Source organism: Salvelinus alpinus, chromosome 29 (assembly GCF_045679555.1).
Source record: "Salvelinus alpinus chromosome 29, SLU_Salpinus.1, whole genome shotgun sequence".
NCBI lineage: Eukaryota > Metazoa > Chordata > Actinopteri > Salmoniformes > Salmonidae > Salvelinus > Salvelinus alpinus.
The window spans coordinates 14,382,260-14,400,051 of record NC_092114.1 but is presented as its reverse complement, the minus strand read 5'-3'; the positions used below and the strand labels follow the sequence as shown (position 1 = coordinate 14,400,051).

The 17,792-nt window shown below is 45.7% G+C and overlaps 1 protein-coding gene across 2 annotated transcripts in view; it reads right to left on the bottom strand.

Annotated features, from left to right (window-relative positions):
• Positions 1–14,307, bottom strand: part of LOC139559097 (transcription factor E2F3-like) — a 26,571-nt gene extending 12,264 nt beyond the window's left edge. For both annotated transcript variants that reach the window (XM_071374801.1, XM_071374802.1), the window contains exons 1-3: positions 13,806–14,307; positions 6,704–6,809; positions 2,299–2,518 (exon numbers count right to left, since the gene is read on the bottom strand). In XM_071374801.1, the coding sequence (XP_071230902.1) occupies positions 2,299–2,518; positions 6,704–6,809; positions 13,806–14,054 (575 nt within the window). In that variant the 5' untranslated portion in view covers positions 14,055–14,307. The remainder of the gene's footprint in view (positions 1–2,298; positions 2,519–6,703; positions 6,810–13,805) is intronic.
• Positions 14,308–17,792: the final 3,485 nt, after the last annotated feature.

Below are 17,792 nucleotides of genomic sequence, written 5' to 3'. Positions count from 1 at the left end.
CTGTCTCTGTCCAACCCTGTGGATGAACCAGTGTCCTCTGTCTCTGTACAACCCTGTGTGGATGAACCAGTGTCCTCTGTCTCTGTCCAACCCTGTGTGGATGAACCAGTGTCCTCTGTCTCTGTACAACCCTGTGTGGATGAACCAGTGTCCTCTGTCTCTGTACAACCCTGTGTGGATGAACCAGTGTCCTCTGTCTCTGTACAACCCTGTGTGGATGAACCAGTGAGAGCTGGTCAAACTTCTAGCTTTTTGCCATTCTCAGTGCAGGTGGTACATAAAGCCCTGAAATCCTTAGATCAGAGAAAGCCTGGAGGTCCTGATCTTTTGGATCCCTGCTTTTTAAACTAGCAGCTGATTTCATAGGTGAACCACTTACATATCTGTTCAATCTAACCCTGGAATGTAATGAAATTCCAAAGATCTGGAAATCAGCATTTGTCCTACCACTTTTAAAAAGGGGGAGAACCAACTCTTTTAAATAATTATAGGCCAATCTCAAAGCTGTCACCCCTGGTGAAAATACTTGAAACCCTTGTGAGTGAACAGCTAAAAGAGTTTTTATTTACTAATTCTATTTTATCAATGTACCAATCGGGCTTCAGGAAGAAGCATAGCACAATTACAGCAGCCATGAAGGTTTTAAATGATATCACTGAAGCCCTTGACAAAAAAACAGCACTGTGTCTCACTTTTTATTGATCTCTCTAAGGATTTTGATACAGTTGATCATGCTATACTGAGGCAGAGATTGTCGCGTGTAGGTCTTTCGGAGCATGCAGTTGCATGGTTTGCTAACTATCTGTCTGATAGAACTCAGTGCACTCAATTTGATGGGCTTATGTCTGTTAAATTGTCTGTCTGTAATGGTGTGCCCCAAGGCTCTGTATTTAGTCCCCTCTTATTCACCATTTATATAAATAATTTAGACAACAATGTGCAAAGTACACAACTTCACTTTTATGCTGATGATACTGTTATTTACTGTTGTGCCTCGTCTCTTACAAAAGCTTTCCAGAACTTTCAAACTGCGTTTTATACTGTTCAACATACCTTGTGTCAATTGAAGCTTATCCTCAATACTGACAAAACTAAACTAATGGTGTTTTCTAAAGCAAGAAATAGACTTCTGAACCTTTCACCTATTACTACCTGTCAGGGCAAGGAGATTGAGGTTCTAACCTCATCTAAATATCTTGGAATTTTAATTGATGACGGCCTCTCTTTTAAATTGCATATTCAACAACTTAGAAATTAATTGAAGCTGAAGTTGGGATTTTATTTTAGGAATAAGGCCTGTTTTTCTTTTAAAGCCAGAAGGAGGCTAGTATCAGCTACATTTATGCCGTTACTAGACTATTGGGATATTCTATATATGAATGCTTCTGCTCAGTGTTTAAGATCAATTGACACCCTTTACCATGGCACTTTGAGATTTATTTTAAACAGCAAAACCCTTACGCACCACTGCACTTTGTATACCAGGGTTGGCTGGCCTTCTCTAGTCACTCGTAGGCTCAGTCACTGGTATACTTTTATTTACAAAGCCATTTTGGGTTTACTACCTTTTAATTTGGGCATTTTTATTGTTCAGAAATGTGGTGGGTACTCTCTTCGTTCGCTGGACTTTATCCTGCTAACTGTTCCAAATGTCCGAACTGAATTTGGTAAAAGGTCTTTTATGTACTCTGCGCCATCGTCTTGGAACGCCTTACAAAATACTTTTAAACTGGAAGAACTTGTCCCGATTGGTGCTTTTAAAATCACTGATGAAGGATTTTGAGGCTGATTCCCTGACCTGTCAATGTTTTTAATTGGCTGTTTTACTCTTGTGAATTCAATGGTTTTTACTAGATTGCTTGTAGTTTTTCATGTTGTCTGTCTGTAATTTTTGTAATGACTTGGTGCTGCCTATCTTGGCCAGGACGCTCTTGAAAAAGAGATTTAAAATCTCAATGAGCCCTTCCTGGTTAAATAAAGGTTAAATAAATAAAATAAAAACACACACAGAAAGAACTGCACATGTTAACACACATTTCACGCGTACATGTTTTTTCACACACAGTGAACCTGTGGCACTGTCACGCGACCCCCAACCTTAGTAACTAAGGATACTGTTCGTTACCGCACGGGTTCCATCAACTATGGTGCCTTTTAAGCCAGGAAGAGCAATACAACTTGGCTCTGCACAGCCGTGTATCAAGGCCCCACCCCCTCCCCCCCACTCACAGCCGTGTATCAAGGACCCACCCCCTCCCCCCCACTCACAGCCGTGTATCAAGCCCCCCCCCCACTCACAGCCACTGGATGTTGTTCTTGGACGACTTCTTGATGAGATGCACCCCCTCCAGGACGTTGGTGATGTCATAGAGACGTCTCTTCTGCACCTTGAGGGACTCCGCGGCCCGGTTCAGGTCCACCACCCCGTCACTGGACTGGGCCAGCAGCTGGACAAACTTCTGGGTCAGGAGGCATAGAGATGTGTCATACCTGGTCTTCTCTAACGGGGAGGGAGGAGCTGGAGAGAGAGGAGATGGGTTAGTTACCACAGACAGGAGCTGGAGGGAGAGAGAGGAGATGGGTTAGTTACCACAGACAGGAGCTGGAGGGAGAGAGAGGAGATGGGTTAGTTACCACAGACGGGAGCTGGAGGGAGAGAGAGGAGATGGGTTAGTTACCACAGACAGGAGCTGGAGAGAGAGAGAGGAGATGGGTTAGTTACCACAGACAGGAGCTGGAGAGAGAGGAGATGGGTTAGTTACCACAGACAGGAGCTGGAGAGAGAGAGAGAGGAGATGGGTTAGTTACCACAGACAGGAGCTGGAGAGAGAGAGAGAGGAGATGGGTTAGTTACCACAGACAGGACCTGGAGAGAGAGAGAGAGGAGATGGGTTAGTTACCACAGACAGGACCTGGAGAGAGAGAGGAGATGGGTTAGTTACCACAGACAGGAGCTGGAGGGAGAGAGAGGAGATGGGTTAGTTACCACAGACAGGAGCTGGAGGGAGAGAGAGGAGATGGGTTAGTTACCACAGACAGGAGCTGGAGAGAGAGAGAGGAGATGGGTTAGTTAACAGACAGGAGCTGGAGAGAGAGAGGAGATGGGTTAGTTAACAGACAGGAGCTGGAGAGAGAGAGAGGAGATGGGTTAGTTACCACAGACAGGAGCTGGAGGGAGAGAGAGGAGATGGGTTAGTTAACAGACAGGAGCTGGAGGGAGAGAGAGGAGATGGGTTAGTTAACAGACAGGAGCTGGAGAGAGAGAGGAGATGAGTTAGTTAACAGACAGGAGCTGGAGGGAGAGAGAAGATGGGTTAGTTAACAGACAGGAGGCACATACACACAGACTGACTGAACAGACCCAAACAGAGCATTGAGCAGGAAGGAAGGTAAGGGAAACAATTGACATGTGAGCACAAACACAGTCAGCCCGGGCAAGGAACACGCAGTCGGCCCGGGCAAGGAACACGCAGTCGGCCCGGGCAAGGAACACACAGTCAGCCCAGGGAAGGAACACGCAGTCAGCCCAGGGAAGGAACACGCAGTCAGCCCAGGCAAGGAACACACAGTCAGCCCAGGCAAGGAACACACAGTCAGCCCAGGGAAGGAACACAGTCAGCCCAGGGAAGGAACACAGTCAGCCCAGGGAAGGAACACAGTCAGCCCAGGCAAGGAACACAGTCAGCCCAGGGAAGGAACACACAGTCAGCCCAGGCAAGGAACACACAGTCAGCCCAGGCAAGGAACACACAGTCAGCCCAGGGAAGGAACACAGTCAGCCCAGGGAAGGAACACAGTCAGCCCAGGGAAGGAACACAGTCAGCCCAGGGAAGGAACACAGTCAGCCCAGGGAAGGAACACAGTCAGCCCAGGGAAGGAACACAGTCAGCCCAGGGAAGGAACACAGTCAGCCCAGGGAAGGAACACAGTCAGCCCAGGGAAGGAACACAGTCAGCCCAGGCAAGGAACACAGTCAGCCCAGGCAAGGAACACAGTCAGCCCAGGGAAGGAACACAGTCAGCCCAGGGAAGGAACACAGTCAGCCCAGGGAAGGAACACAGTCAGCCCAGGGAAGGAACACAGTCAGCCCAGGGAAGGAACACAGTCAGCCCAGGGAAGGAACACAGTCAGCCCAGGGAAGGAACACAGTCAGCCCAGGGAAGGAACAGTCAGCCCAGGGAAGGAACACAGTCAGCCCAGGGAAGGAACACACAGTCAGCCCAGGGAAGGAACACAGTCAGCCCAGGCAAGGAACACGCAGTCAGCCCAGGGAAGGAACACACAGTCAGCCCAGGGAAGGAACACACAGTCAGCCCAGGGAAGGAACACACAGTCAGCCCAGGGAAGGAACACACAGTCAGCCCAGGCAAGGAACACACAGTCAGCCCAGGGAAGGAACACACAGTCAGCCCAGGGAAGGAACACACAGTCAGCCCAGGCAAGGAACACACAGTCAGCCCAGGGAAGGAACACACAGTCAGCCCAGGGAAGGAACACAGTCAGCCCAGGGAAGGAACACGCAGTCAGCCCAGGGCAGGAACACGCAGTCAGCCCAGGGAAGGAACACGCAGTCAGCTCAGGGAAGGAACACACAGTCAGCCCAGGGAAGGAACACAGTCAGCCCAGGGAAGGAACACAGTCAGCCCAGGGAAGGAACACAGTCAGCCCAGGGAAGGAACACACAGTCAGCCCAGGGAAGGAACACACAGTCAGCCCAGGGAAGGAACACGCAGTCAGCCCAGGGCAGGAACACACAGTCAGCCCAGGCAAGGAACACACAGTCAGCCCAGGGAAGGAACACAGTCAGCCCAGGGAAGGAACACACAGTCAGCCCAGGGAAGGAACACACAGTCAGCCCAGGGAAGGAACACACAGTCAGCCCAGGGAAGGAACACAGTCAGCCCAGGGAAGGAACACACAGTCAGCCCAGGCAAGGAACACACAGTCAGCCCAGGCAAGGAACACACAGTCAGCCCAGGCAAGGAACACACAGTCAGCCCAGGCAAGGAACACACAGTCAGCCCAGGGAAGGAACACACAGTCAGCCCAGGGAAGGAACACACAGTCAGCCCAGGGAAGGAACACACAGTCAGCCCAGGGAAGGAACACACAGTCAGCCCAGGGAAGGAACACACAGTCAGCCCAGGCAAGGAACACACAGTCAGCCCAGGCAAGGAACACACAGTCAGCCCAGGGAAGGAACACACAGTCAGCCCAGACAAGGAACACACAGTCAGCCCAGACAAGGAACACACAGTCAGCCCAGACAAGGAACACACAGTCAGCCCAGGGAAGGAACACACAGTCAGCCCAGGGAAGGAACACACAGTCAGCCCAGGGAAGGAACACACAGTCAGCTCAGGGAAGGAACACACAGTCAGCCCAGGGAAGGAACACACAGTCAGCTCAGGGAAGGAACACAGTCAGCCCAGGGAAGGAACACAGTCAGCCCAGGGAAGGAACACAGTCAGCCCAGGGAAGGAACACAGTCAGCCCAGGGAAGGAACACAGTCAGCCCAGGGAAGGAACACGCAGTCAGCCCAGGCAAGGAACACACAGTCAGCCCAGGCAAGGAACACACAGTCAGCCCAGGGAAGGAACACGCAGTCAGCCCAGGCAAGGAACACGCAGTCAGCCCAGGCAAGGAACACACAGTCAGCCTAGGGAAGGAACACGTAGTCAGCCCAGGGAAGGAACACGCAGTCAGCCCAGGGAAGGAACACGCAGTCAGCCCAGGCAAGGAACACGCAGTCAGCCCAGGGAAGGAACACGCAGTCAGCCCAGGCAAGGAACACACAGTCAGCCCAGGGAAGGAACACGCAGTCAGCCCAGGCAAGGAACACACAGTCAGCCCAGGGAAGGTACACGCAGTCAGCCCAGGGAAGGAACTACAATGTTCCCATGCATGGGTGGGACCGAATTCCTCAACAAACATGGGTGTTCCTGCCTGCGGCATTTTCATTAAGACTATCTCTTCTTCCTCGTCTACTTTCCTTCCACCTAGAGTTAGTGGAGTGGTTCAATAGTGTTAGGATCTAAATTAACCTTAGAAACTGTCTTGGACGATTAGTAAAGCTCATACCAAGTTTATTCACCCATCGGGTCATACAGCTGCACAGACAAAGGACATATTGACACAAGAACTGGTACTTAAAACCCTTTCTCCTATGCTGAGCCCCTCCCGAACAGCCAATACACCTCTGTTGCTGTCCAGAAGATTAGTGAAATGTTCTTTCTCACTTCATCTAACCTGACCTCGTCCCCAACTCACGGCTGTCATGGTGACTCGTACCAGACTGTGTCTCTTCTCCTCCCAGAGGATCCCTGATGTCTGACAATAACATATCCTGGTAGAATGTAAACATTCTACATTCCCCTCTCTCCTTTGGTGACATGAATTAGGATATTTCATATTTTCAAGTAACGCACACGTAGCCAACATTAATGTATAAACAACTACCTAATTCAAAAAGAGAGGCGTTGTGCCATGAAATGTTACTTTAGCGTTTTTTGTGGGGGAAACCAGATTCTGTTTATTTGAGCAATTATGAGATGGAAGGGAGTTCTATGTAATCATGGCTCTATATAATACTGTACGCTTTCTTGAATTTGGGGACTGTGAAAAGACGCCTGGTGGCATGTCTGGTGGGGTAGGTAAGTGTGTGTGTGTGTCAACTACCCCCCCCCCCCCCCCGTCACTTACTCTGGGTTCTTCTGAGGGAGTGTGTGGTGGCTCTCTTAGCTCTGGGCTCACTGATTGGCTCAGTGGTGTACTGGTCCCTCTCCTCCAGCTCCAACCGCCGCTTCGCCTGAGACAGAAGAGTTATACAAAAGTTGATACTCTGGATCACTTCAGATGGAAAACAGCCCTCAAGGGTCACAGTGTCCTAAGGTTGACCTAGGCAGTGAGCTCTAAATAGTTCATAGTTATGTGTTTATTTTTTAATTGTATTTATATCCTGTGGTCTTGACTCTCAGAGTTGCAGGATAGTGATAAAAAGTTTATATTATGGCTTGACAGCTAGCCAGCTGTTTAAATGAAAAATAATGCAGGTTTTTAATTCGATCGGTTTGGAAGTATTACACCAAGGACTGCATGCTGTGTCCAGAGGAAGATCAGGGAACGCTCCTAAATCCCTGCCAAGACGTGGTGGCTTTTCAGCAGCATCACCCAGGTGGGTGTTACATTCCTGGCTATGGAGGACCAGTACCAGAGTGGATCCAACAGACTGACTGACCATTCAGAGAAGCAGGTGTGGTGGGCTGTGGAAGAGGGCATATTAAATGACATGTGAGAGGTTATAGTCCTTACAGTCTGTGTCCACATTTCAGTTACTGTTCCCATTTAACCCATATGAACTTAGAAGAGGAATCTTCTGTTTATTCATGGATACAGGGATACTCATGAGCGGGATTTCAAAGATACATGTAAACAGCTTATCCTAAAATAAGACTTTAAGTGGGATATGAGTTACTATCCGGAATACTGTCCCCCCCCCAGACTTTCTTTGCCCCCCCCCCCCCCCAGACTGTCGTTGTTTCTCCTTGGCAGTCCCATCGATGCCATCTCCACTGCCCCCCCCCCCAGACTGTCTTTGTTTCTCCTTGGCAGTCCCATCGATGCCCTCTCCACTGCCCCCCCCCCAGACTGTCTTTGTTTCTCCTTGGCAGTCCCATCGATGCCCTCTCCACTGCCCCCCCCCCAGACTGTCGTTGTTTCTCCTTGGCAGTCCCATCGATGCCCTCTCCACTGCCCCCCCCCCCCCCCCCAGACTGTCGTTGTTTCTCCTTGGCAGTCCCATCGATGCCCTCTCCACTGCCCCCCCCCCAGACTGTCTTGGTTTCTCCTTGGCAGTCCCATCGATGCCCTCTCCACTGAACCCCCACCCACTGCCTTCCAGCTCAAACTGCCTCAACTTCATCCAAGCTGACAGACTTTCAAATCTCCACTATTTAAATGTTAAGTTTAGTTGGCTTTATTTTATGTGCTTTGAGATTCTTTGAAAAGTGCTATACAAGATGTATTGATCTCCCTCTAGTGGTGTGGGGGCTGTGCTTTGGCAAAGTGGGTGGGGTTATATCCTTCCTGTTTGGCCCTGTCCGGGGGTATCATCGGATGGGGCCACAGTGTCTCCTGACCCCTCCTGTCTCAGCCTCCAGCATTTATGCTGCAGTAGTTTATGTGTCGGGGGGCTAGGGTCAGTTTGTTATATCTGAAGTACTTCTCCTGTCTTATCCGGTGTCCTGTGTGAATTTAAGTATGCTCTCTCTAATTCTCTCTTTCTTTCTCTCTCTCGGAGGACCTGAGCCCTAGGACCATGCCTCAGGACTACCTGGCATGATGACTCCTTGCTGTCCCCAGTCCACCTGGCCGTGCTGCTGCTCCAGTTTCAACTGTTCTGTCTGTGACTATGGAACCCTGTCCTGTCCACCGGACGTGCTACCTGTCCCAGACCTGCTGTTTTCAACTCTCTTGAGACCGCAGGAGCGGTAGAGATACTCTTAATGATCGGCAATGAAAATCCAACTGAAATTTACTCCTGAGGTGCTGCACCTTCGACAACTACAGTGATTAGTATTATTTGACCACGCTGGTCATTTATGAACATTTGAACATCTTGGCCATGTTCTGTTATAATCTCCACCCGGCACAGCCAGAAGAGGACTGGCCACCCCTCATAGCCTGGTTCCTCTCTAGGTTTCTTCCTAGGTTCTGGCCTTTCTAGGGAGTTTTTCCAAGCCACCATGCTTCTACACCTGCATTGCTTGCTGTTTGGGGTTTTAGGCTGGGTTTCTGTACAGCACTTTGAGATATCAGCTGATGTACAAATATAAATAAATTTGATTTATTATTATCATCATTATTATTATTATTTCTGTAAGCCAAGTACACCTAGCAGCACTACGGCGTAACCTAGCAGCACTACCGCGTAACCTAGCAGCACTACCGCGTAACCTAGCACTACAGTGTTTGTTAAAGTTTAGAGAAGTGATGCACCGATATTACATTTTTGTCCGATATCGATATTTTCCTTGGCCAAAAAAAAAGCGATACCGATTACCAATATTTAAAAAGTTTGCAGCCTTTTAAGCATTCTAGTAGTTAAATAGTTAACACACACACCAACACACAGCGGTCTAAGGCACTGCATCTCAATGCAAGAGGTGTCACTACAGACCCTGGTTCGAATCCGGGCTGTATCACATCCGGCCGTGATTGGGAGTCCCATAGGGCGGTGCACAATTGGCCCAGCATTGTCCGGGGTAGGACGTCATTGTAAATAAGAATTATGTTAACTGACTTGCCTAGCTAAATAAAGGTGTTACACACACACACTGAGCAAAAAGTTATTTTGTTGGCATTTACGTATGTCCCCATTACCAGTAAAACATAATCAAAACCTATTTCTTTCACTTACTTGCTGTGCTGTTTCGCTGTTCATATGTTCAGTCGTTTCATTCTCAACCAGGATTTATATGGAACGCCGTTTGGGTCTTTGCATGTCAAAAAAAATCCACTATTGTGCCTAATCCTCATTGTGGCTAGCTTCACAATACATAACCCGGTCCGGTTGAGCCTCACTAGCCAGATGAAGCTAGCTGGCTGCTTATAACATTAGCTTTGGGCAATAGCTGGCTAGCTATTTATTTTCATGAACTTAAGTTCAATTTCAACAAGCGAACAACCGGTGTCAACCTAGCTAATACTTACAAGGATCCCTAAATCATTGCTAAGAATAGTGAAAATTACTGCAGTTTCTACACGTTATTGTTTTCAGGCTGGTTGTATTGGTGCTAGCTAGGTACCAAGCTAAAGCTTGCTAGCTACCCCAGAAGTTGCGGTCGAACAAATAATGGTTTATTACCAACACAGTATTGTAAATACATCGATCGTGGCCGGTGTTTGCTTGCAGACTTTTTTGTACAGCTTTGACAGTGCTACTGATAGCAGTGGTGGCGCTTGGCTTGCAAGTGCAAATTCAGAACACACAACATTCTATAATAGAACTGTGTTATTTGACGTTTCAAATTGAAAGCTTATTTAACGCGTCAAGTAGTGTTATTGTCAAAGTGTTATTTGCGTGTATCTTTGACATAGACCCAAACGGCGTTCCATAGTATGTCGTGAAGCTAATAGCAGTGACGCTATTAGTGTGTAACTCGAGTAGGGCAACATCTAAACAATAGCGCACTTTGTTATATTAAGTATGCACGCCAGCTTTGACATCGTTTTTTCCACATCGGCGGTAAATTAGACATCGGGCCGATACAGATGTTGCCAATTTTAGCTAATATCGGCCGATTCCGATATGTTCACAGATATATCGCGCATCCCTAGTTTAGAGACATTTATTTTTAAATACATTTTTCAAAATGCGTATCATCCTTGATTACTTATAAATGATTTATCCACGTGTGGTTGTATTGACTTTTAAACTATCAAATCTTAAGTTGCCACAACTTAATTAAGCCTTGCTGCTTAAAATCAGTTGTGGAATACTGACTGTCCAAACAGAATCGGATGTGTGTGTTCAGACAGCAGTCATTGGCTGACATGGCGACGCTAGTTGTCACGGTAACGACGGGTGTGTGCAATCAGCATAGACTAATTAGTTGTAGGTGCTCGTGCTTCCTTTCATTCAGAAGTTACGTAATAAAGCAAAGACATGGAAGTTTACCAGTTACAAGTGTAAGAACACCTTTAAAAAGTCTCAAAAAGGACGAGATGATCCAACTTTCAAAACAAGTCATTTTTGGCTAGCCACAGCAGTCAACTAGCTAGCAAATTCACTAATTTCTTTGAAAAACAATTAGCAAAGCTCGTTAGCTACCACATGTTCTTGTCAAACTGTCAACAAAATATGCCATATAAAAGTTTAAAAAAAAAAAAACTTAAAAAGGGCAAATAAATCACATTTGACCGTTTGGACACAAGTCAAATGGCCAGGAATCAGATGAAGTGGTTTGAAATACGATGTTCCCACCACTTGAGAAACTGACCACGTTCACATGTGTACAGTATTCCGGATAGTAACTCATGTCCCACTTAAAGTCTTATTTTAGGATAAGCTGTTTACATGCATCTTTGAAATCCCGCTCATGAGTATCCCTGTATCCATGAATAAACAGAAGATTCCTCATCTAAGTTCATATGGGTTAAATGGGAACAGTAACTGAAATATGGACACAGACTGTAAGGACTATAACCTCTCACATGTCATTTAATATGAACTCGTGTAGAATTATGCAGTGAAATTAAACAAATGTTAAGTTTGTTTTGGGAAACAGGAGTGGAGAAATATGATTTCTTTCAGCATCTAGAGAAAATGTTTAAGGTGCTTGTAATGTGTTATATCTTTGACACTTATGACAGTATTTCAACCACAACATATGCACCCAAGACAAACTGAAGTCTTTGTGTTTCTCATCTTTTAAATGTCCTTAAAACCAGAAAAAAACTGATGACATTTAGTACTGGAGTATTTCTGTCTGCATTAACATTTACATTTAAGTCATTTAGCAGACGCTCTTATCCAGAGCGACTTACAAATTGGTGCATTCACCTTATGATATCCAGTGGAACAACCACTTTACAATAGTGCATCTAACTCTTTTAAGGGGGGGGGGTAGAGGCCCTTTGTGTGGAAAAACGTATTCTGATTGGCTGGGCAGTCATGAAATCCTATAGATTAGTGCCTAATGAATGTATTACAATGGACAGATTTCCTTATATGAATTGTAACTCAGTAAAACCTTTGAAATTGTTGCGTTTGTATTTTCGTTCAGTATAGATGCCTAATGCATTCATTCTATCAATGTAAGACATTCTGCTGAGCACTCCTTTATTTAGTCTCTCTGTTTATTTAACAAGGCAAGTCAGTTAAGAACAAATTCTTATTTACAATGACGGCCTACCCCGGCCAAACCCTAACGACGGTGGGCCAATTGTGCGCCGCCCTATGAGACTTCCAATCACGACCGGTTGTGATACAGCATGGAATCAAACCAGGGTCTGTAGTGACTCCTCCAGCACAGAGATGCATTGCCTTAGACCATTATGCCACTCAGGAGCCCAGTTATGACAGAAGAGAAGCTGCATGTATCGATCGATCGTTGACAAACAAAATGGCCAACCAAATGTCGGAAATTATAAGCAGAAACTTTTCTAAATTAGAGGGGAAAGTAGCATGTTGTAAATTATTATGGTGGATCACACTGAGCGGATAGCCTACATTTTGAAGTCATTTGTTTGACAATCAGATGAAAACATCACACAATACCCACGACTTGCAAAACTAAGCTTGCGCAGATCAAAAAAACAAGATGTTTACATGCCACAGACAGTACCCAGTCTTAGATGAGCACATCCCAGGTTTCTCAGAACGGGGATACAATCTTTTTGGGGGTTATTGTAAAATGGGATATGATGTGTGTTTATGCGTCAACTCAAAAACAGACTACTTGAGTATCCTGAATAATACAGGGATACTGGTTGCCCATGTAAACATGGTCAAGTGAGATCAGGACACCTAGTTTAAAACCTAGTGGTCTTATTTACCTGAGGAGAAAGGCTGGCAGGTCTATAGAGCAGACTACTGGCCATGGCACCCCTCTCTCTTGATTCTTTGAACTGTGGTCAAGTATGTTTCGGTTGGGGTGCTACCTTAAATGCTTTTGCATAAATTATTTCTTAGTGTGAGTTTATAGGCATCTTTACAAGTGTGTAGCATGCAGCTTGCATGTTTCCAAGAAATCAAACTTTCACGATTAGACCACAAATCACAACAAAATCTGTGTCGGGACTTTCTCGTGGTATGACTCCATGTTGGAAATCAAGAAATGTATTATAGCTATCGAGCTACGTCACAGACGTGGAAGATAGTTCGTGTACTTTTAGTTTTATGACAACGTGGGTCCTTATGGTAGATACATTTATGTTTGACCCCACAAGCGGTCTTTTGAGCCGCTGGAGCGAGGTATTACAAAATGGGGGAACACAAAACCAACCAGCTTAGTTAAGAAGCTTGCGTCCCACACTAACACGGGGACTAGATTCACCCCATCCCCCTCCAAGTGTGGTTTAAGGCCTAGTTTCTGGTATTTTTTTAAAGAATATATTCCCTTGCTTTAGCGCTAGCCCATGGTATTTTACTAACTAGGTACCATGAATAAGACACGTTGTTTGTTTTGTCGATTATATATTATATATTTATTTTTTTAATTAAAGATTGATTAGGGGTTATTATTACGATATAATTTCTGCAGATCAAAACGTTGGAATTGTGGCTGCTGCTGGATATGGACGACGGGGGAAAACAACGAGGTGGATTGGTTTAACGTGTCAAATAAGACCATACTTAGCTAGCTAGCTGTGTTGGCTACCCAACTAACGTTGTCGTATGTATGCTTGATATCTGGCTAACTAGGTATCTAAACCAAACTAACGTTAGGTAGCTAGCTATGGTTCTTCAATAACCCTTTATAAATCCACTGTCAAAGGGGACAACTCAAGTGGGAAAAGTTACAAGTGGTGCATCACAAAAACATAACGGCAACGTGTGACTTTGTGCAGTAAAACATATAAGTTAGTAGCATATTAAGCTAAACAGCTAGCACTGTATACTACTAGTTGCTAGGAATTGTAGCCAACTAGCTGACGTTACTAGTTAAATAACTAGGATAAGTCACTTGCTAGTTCTCACTAGTTAGCGAACATAATACAGTTGTAAGCTAACTGGTCAACTTGCATTCATGTGACTGCACTTAATATTGTATGCCAAAAGAGCCATCGTGTACTAAATTACCGGGGGTCTTCCGATGGCTGGTCGCGGTCCTGTCCCGTTTGTAGACACCCCTATGGGTGTAGTGTAAAGCTGACTCACGGTCGGGTCTGCGACACCGACATTGTTAGTCTGGTTCGGACAGGGCGGAGGGGTTAAGATCTGATAATATGTCGCATTGCTGTACCGGGTCAGAACCGTTTGTTTTTTGTCCATGGAGGAGCCTCCGACCCCTGAAATAAGGACTTTTTCCGGGACTCCCCTCTTTCTCATCTTCAGGGTCAAATGTCCGTTTGTCCCTCCGCTACTTTGGAGCACTTTCTCCTCAAAGTCCGCCTCGGCTCGACCCAAAATAATCAGGGATATCGTTAGACTAATATCTTACATGCCCATTCGTTCAAATTGTATAAATGATACGTTTCGAAAACGGGAAGATGCAATGGATTGAATTAGGTCGAAAGCTCCGTTCTGGATGTTTAAAAAATGGCTCCAGGAAGCTGACAATGAATAAGGGGATGCAGTTTACCCGCGAAGGGCCCTCCCGCGAAACTCGGATTTCCCGGGAATGTTTTAAACAATATTTGAATATGGTATGCTATTGGTCAGCGTCATATCAGTCTCCCTCTACGTAATTGCGTCAGTGTGTTTGACCAATGGCTGAGGATTTTCGACACACAAAGCGATGCCTTGTGCTTATTTGTCTGCTGAACGTCAAACTCAATCATGTAAGGTAAGCACCATATATATACAGTGCATTCGGAAAGTATTCAGACCCCTTTGCTTTCCCCCCACATTTTGTTACGTAACAGCCTTATTCTAAAATTGATTACATAAAAAAAATTCTTAATCTACACACAATACCCCATTATGACAAAGTGGGGGAAAAAATGAAATATGTGCACATTTATTACAAATAAAAAACAGAAATACATAAGTATTCAGACCCTTTGCTATGCGACTCGAAAATGAGCTTAGGTGCATCCTGTTTCCATTGATCATCCTTGAAATGTTTCCTCGACTAGTTTGGAGTTGAAATGTGGTAAATTCAATTGATTGGACGTGATTTGGAAAGGCACTCACCTGTCTATATAAAGGTCCCGCACATCGACAAGGTGAAGAATCTGCCGATGTGCCCTTGAGCAAGGCACTGAACCCTAACTGCTCCAGGGTTGGCGTTGATAATGGCTGACTGTGACCCAAGTCTCCGAAGGTGTCTCAGGAGGATTTGGGACATGCATATAATACAAGTACATCAATGAAATAGGACAAATATAAGCCCCTCAAAAAAGTATTTTATTTATTTATTATTATTAAACCTTGCATTCTTCGTGCAAGGTTCCTTCTCGTATTGAGTCTTCTCGCATTTGATTATTTTCCTGTGACCCTTAACATCTAGCAAAAATAACATTCAAATGCAATGCAGTCATTAAAGTGCATGGAGACCATACTGAATGTTACACTGGACGCAGCAGTTGATCAGTCACTAACAGTGTTTGAAAATTGTTTTAGTAAATCTATTAGTCCAAGATAAAACAAATAATTTTGACATTTCATACAACAAGTGAAATGTTTACTTTACAAGCCCCTAACCAACAATGCAGTAAAAAATAAGAATTAAGAAATAAAAGGAACACGTAATTAAAGAGCAGCAGTGAAATAACAATAGCGAGACTATATACAGGGGGGGTAACGGTACAGAGTCAATGTGCAGGGGCGCAGGCTAGTCGAGGTAATTGAGGTAATATGTACATATAGGTTGAGTTATTAAAGTGGCTATGCATAGATAATAACAGAGAGTAGTGGGGCGTGTGGGGGGCAATGCAAATAGTCTGGGTAGCCATTTGATTAGATGTTCAGGAGTCTTATGGCTTGGGGTTAGAAGCTGTTTAGAAGCCTCTTGGACCTAGACTTGGCGCTCCGGTACCGCTTGCCGTGCGGTAGCAGAGAGAACAGTCTATGACTAGGGTGGCTGGAGTCTTTGACAATTTTTAGGGCCTTCCTCTGACACTGCCTGGTACAGAGGTCCTGGATGGCAGGGAGCTTGACCCTAGTGATGTACCCTCTGTCGTGCCTTGCGGTTGGAGGCCGAGCAGTTGCCATACCAGGCAGTGATGCAACCTGTCAGGATGCTCTCGATGGTGCAGCTGTAGAACCATTTGAGGATCTGAGGACTCATGCCAAATAATTTCAGTCTCCTGAGGGGGAATAGGTTTAGTCGTGCCCTCTTCACGACTGTCTTGGTGTGCTTGGACCATGTTAGTTTGTTGTTTATGTGGACACCAAGGAACTTGAAGCTCTCAACCTGCTCCACTACAGCTCCGTTGATGAGAATGGGGGCATGCTCGGTCCTCCTTTTCCTGTAGTCCACAATCATCTCACTTGTCTTGATCACGTTGAGGGAGTGGTTGTTGTCCTGGCACCACACGGCCAGGTCTCTGACCTCCTCCCTATAGGATGTCTCGTTGTTGTTGGTAATCAGGCCTACCAGCCTTTCAAAGCACTTGATGGCTACAGACGTGAGTGCTATGGGTCGGTAGTCATTTAGGCAGGTTACCTTAGTGTTCTTGGGAACAGGGACTATGGTGGTCTGCTTAAACCATGTTGGTATTACAGGGACACATGCTCTCATGCATGTTTGTGTTATTTGCCTGGAAGCGAGCATAGAAGTAGTTTAGCTCGTCTGGTAGGCTCGCGTCACTGGGCAGCACTCGGCTGTGCTGCTTCCCTTTGTAGCCTGTAAGGGTTTGCAAGCCCTGCCACATCCGACGGCCGTCAGAGACGGTGTAGTACGATTCGATCTTAGTCCTGTATTTGCGCTCTTATCCATGTTCATTTGTGACGTGTGAATTACTTGACGTGCTCATATGGACAAATACACAAAAGACAAAAACTCATTAACCACAGGATTACATTCTTAAATAATAACAGTAATATTTTTTTCCTTTTGAATGTCAAATATAAAACACCCTTTAGCATTGGAAATAGGAAACAAATGCTCAGAGATCTGCAATGAACACAACTCCCTAATCTTTTGGTTCATGACCATTGACAGATACTTTTATTTATTTAACCAGGCAAGTCAGTTAAGAACAAATTATTCTTTTCAATGACGGCCTAGGAACGGTGGGTTAACTGCCTTGTTGAAGGGCAGAATGACAGATTTTTACCTTGTCAACTCAGGGATTCGATCTTGCAACCTTTCGGTTACTAGTCCAGCACTCTAACCACTAGGCTACCCTGCCGCCCCATATAATGAGGATTTGATCTTGTTCTTACGCCCCAAATAGCTGTCACCTTCAATATCCTTACATGAAGGGAAGAAAGAAGACAAATAAGTACTGGCCAGTATTTCCTATACCTATATATAGGCATTAGGCTGGTGTAATGAAATGTAGCTAGCTCAAATATCATCAAACTTCATCTTCTATCCCTGGAAGGCCAGTATCACCGTCTGCTGATCCTTCCATCTTCTTACTGGCCTCCCATAGACTGCAGTGAAGGGGTGGTGGAGATCCCTCTGCGTGCCTGTTGCCTGCCAAAGTCTCCCCTTCCCCGGCCTCTCCCTTGCAAGAACCCCCGTCATGTATCCCAGGACCCCGAGACGGGCCATCATGTCCACCTCTGCCCCAGTTCTGGAAGTCCCTTCCTCTACCTCCTCAGCCCATACCCCTGCCTTAGCGGCACATTCAAGTTATTACGGTGGCTAACGTCACAGTAACTACTAACAGGGCTAGCTAGCTAACGTTAGCATATTTACAAGCATGGCCGAGGACGCAGTGTGTGCTAGTGCATTTGTAAGGACTTTGACGTAAACAAAACAATATATAGAGGTGACAGCTTTATTTTAATAACACACTACAGTAATCACAGCGCACATTTAAATTTACTGATAATCACTCATACCTTCAAAGTACAAACATTGCAATTGGAGAAATATTTACTCCATCCTTGGGGGCAGACATTTTTGTTACTACGGAGACGTATGAATGACGTGCGTGCGTCGTGGCGTGT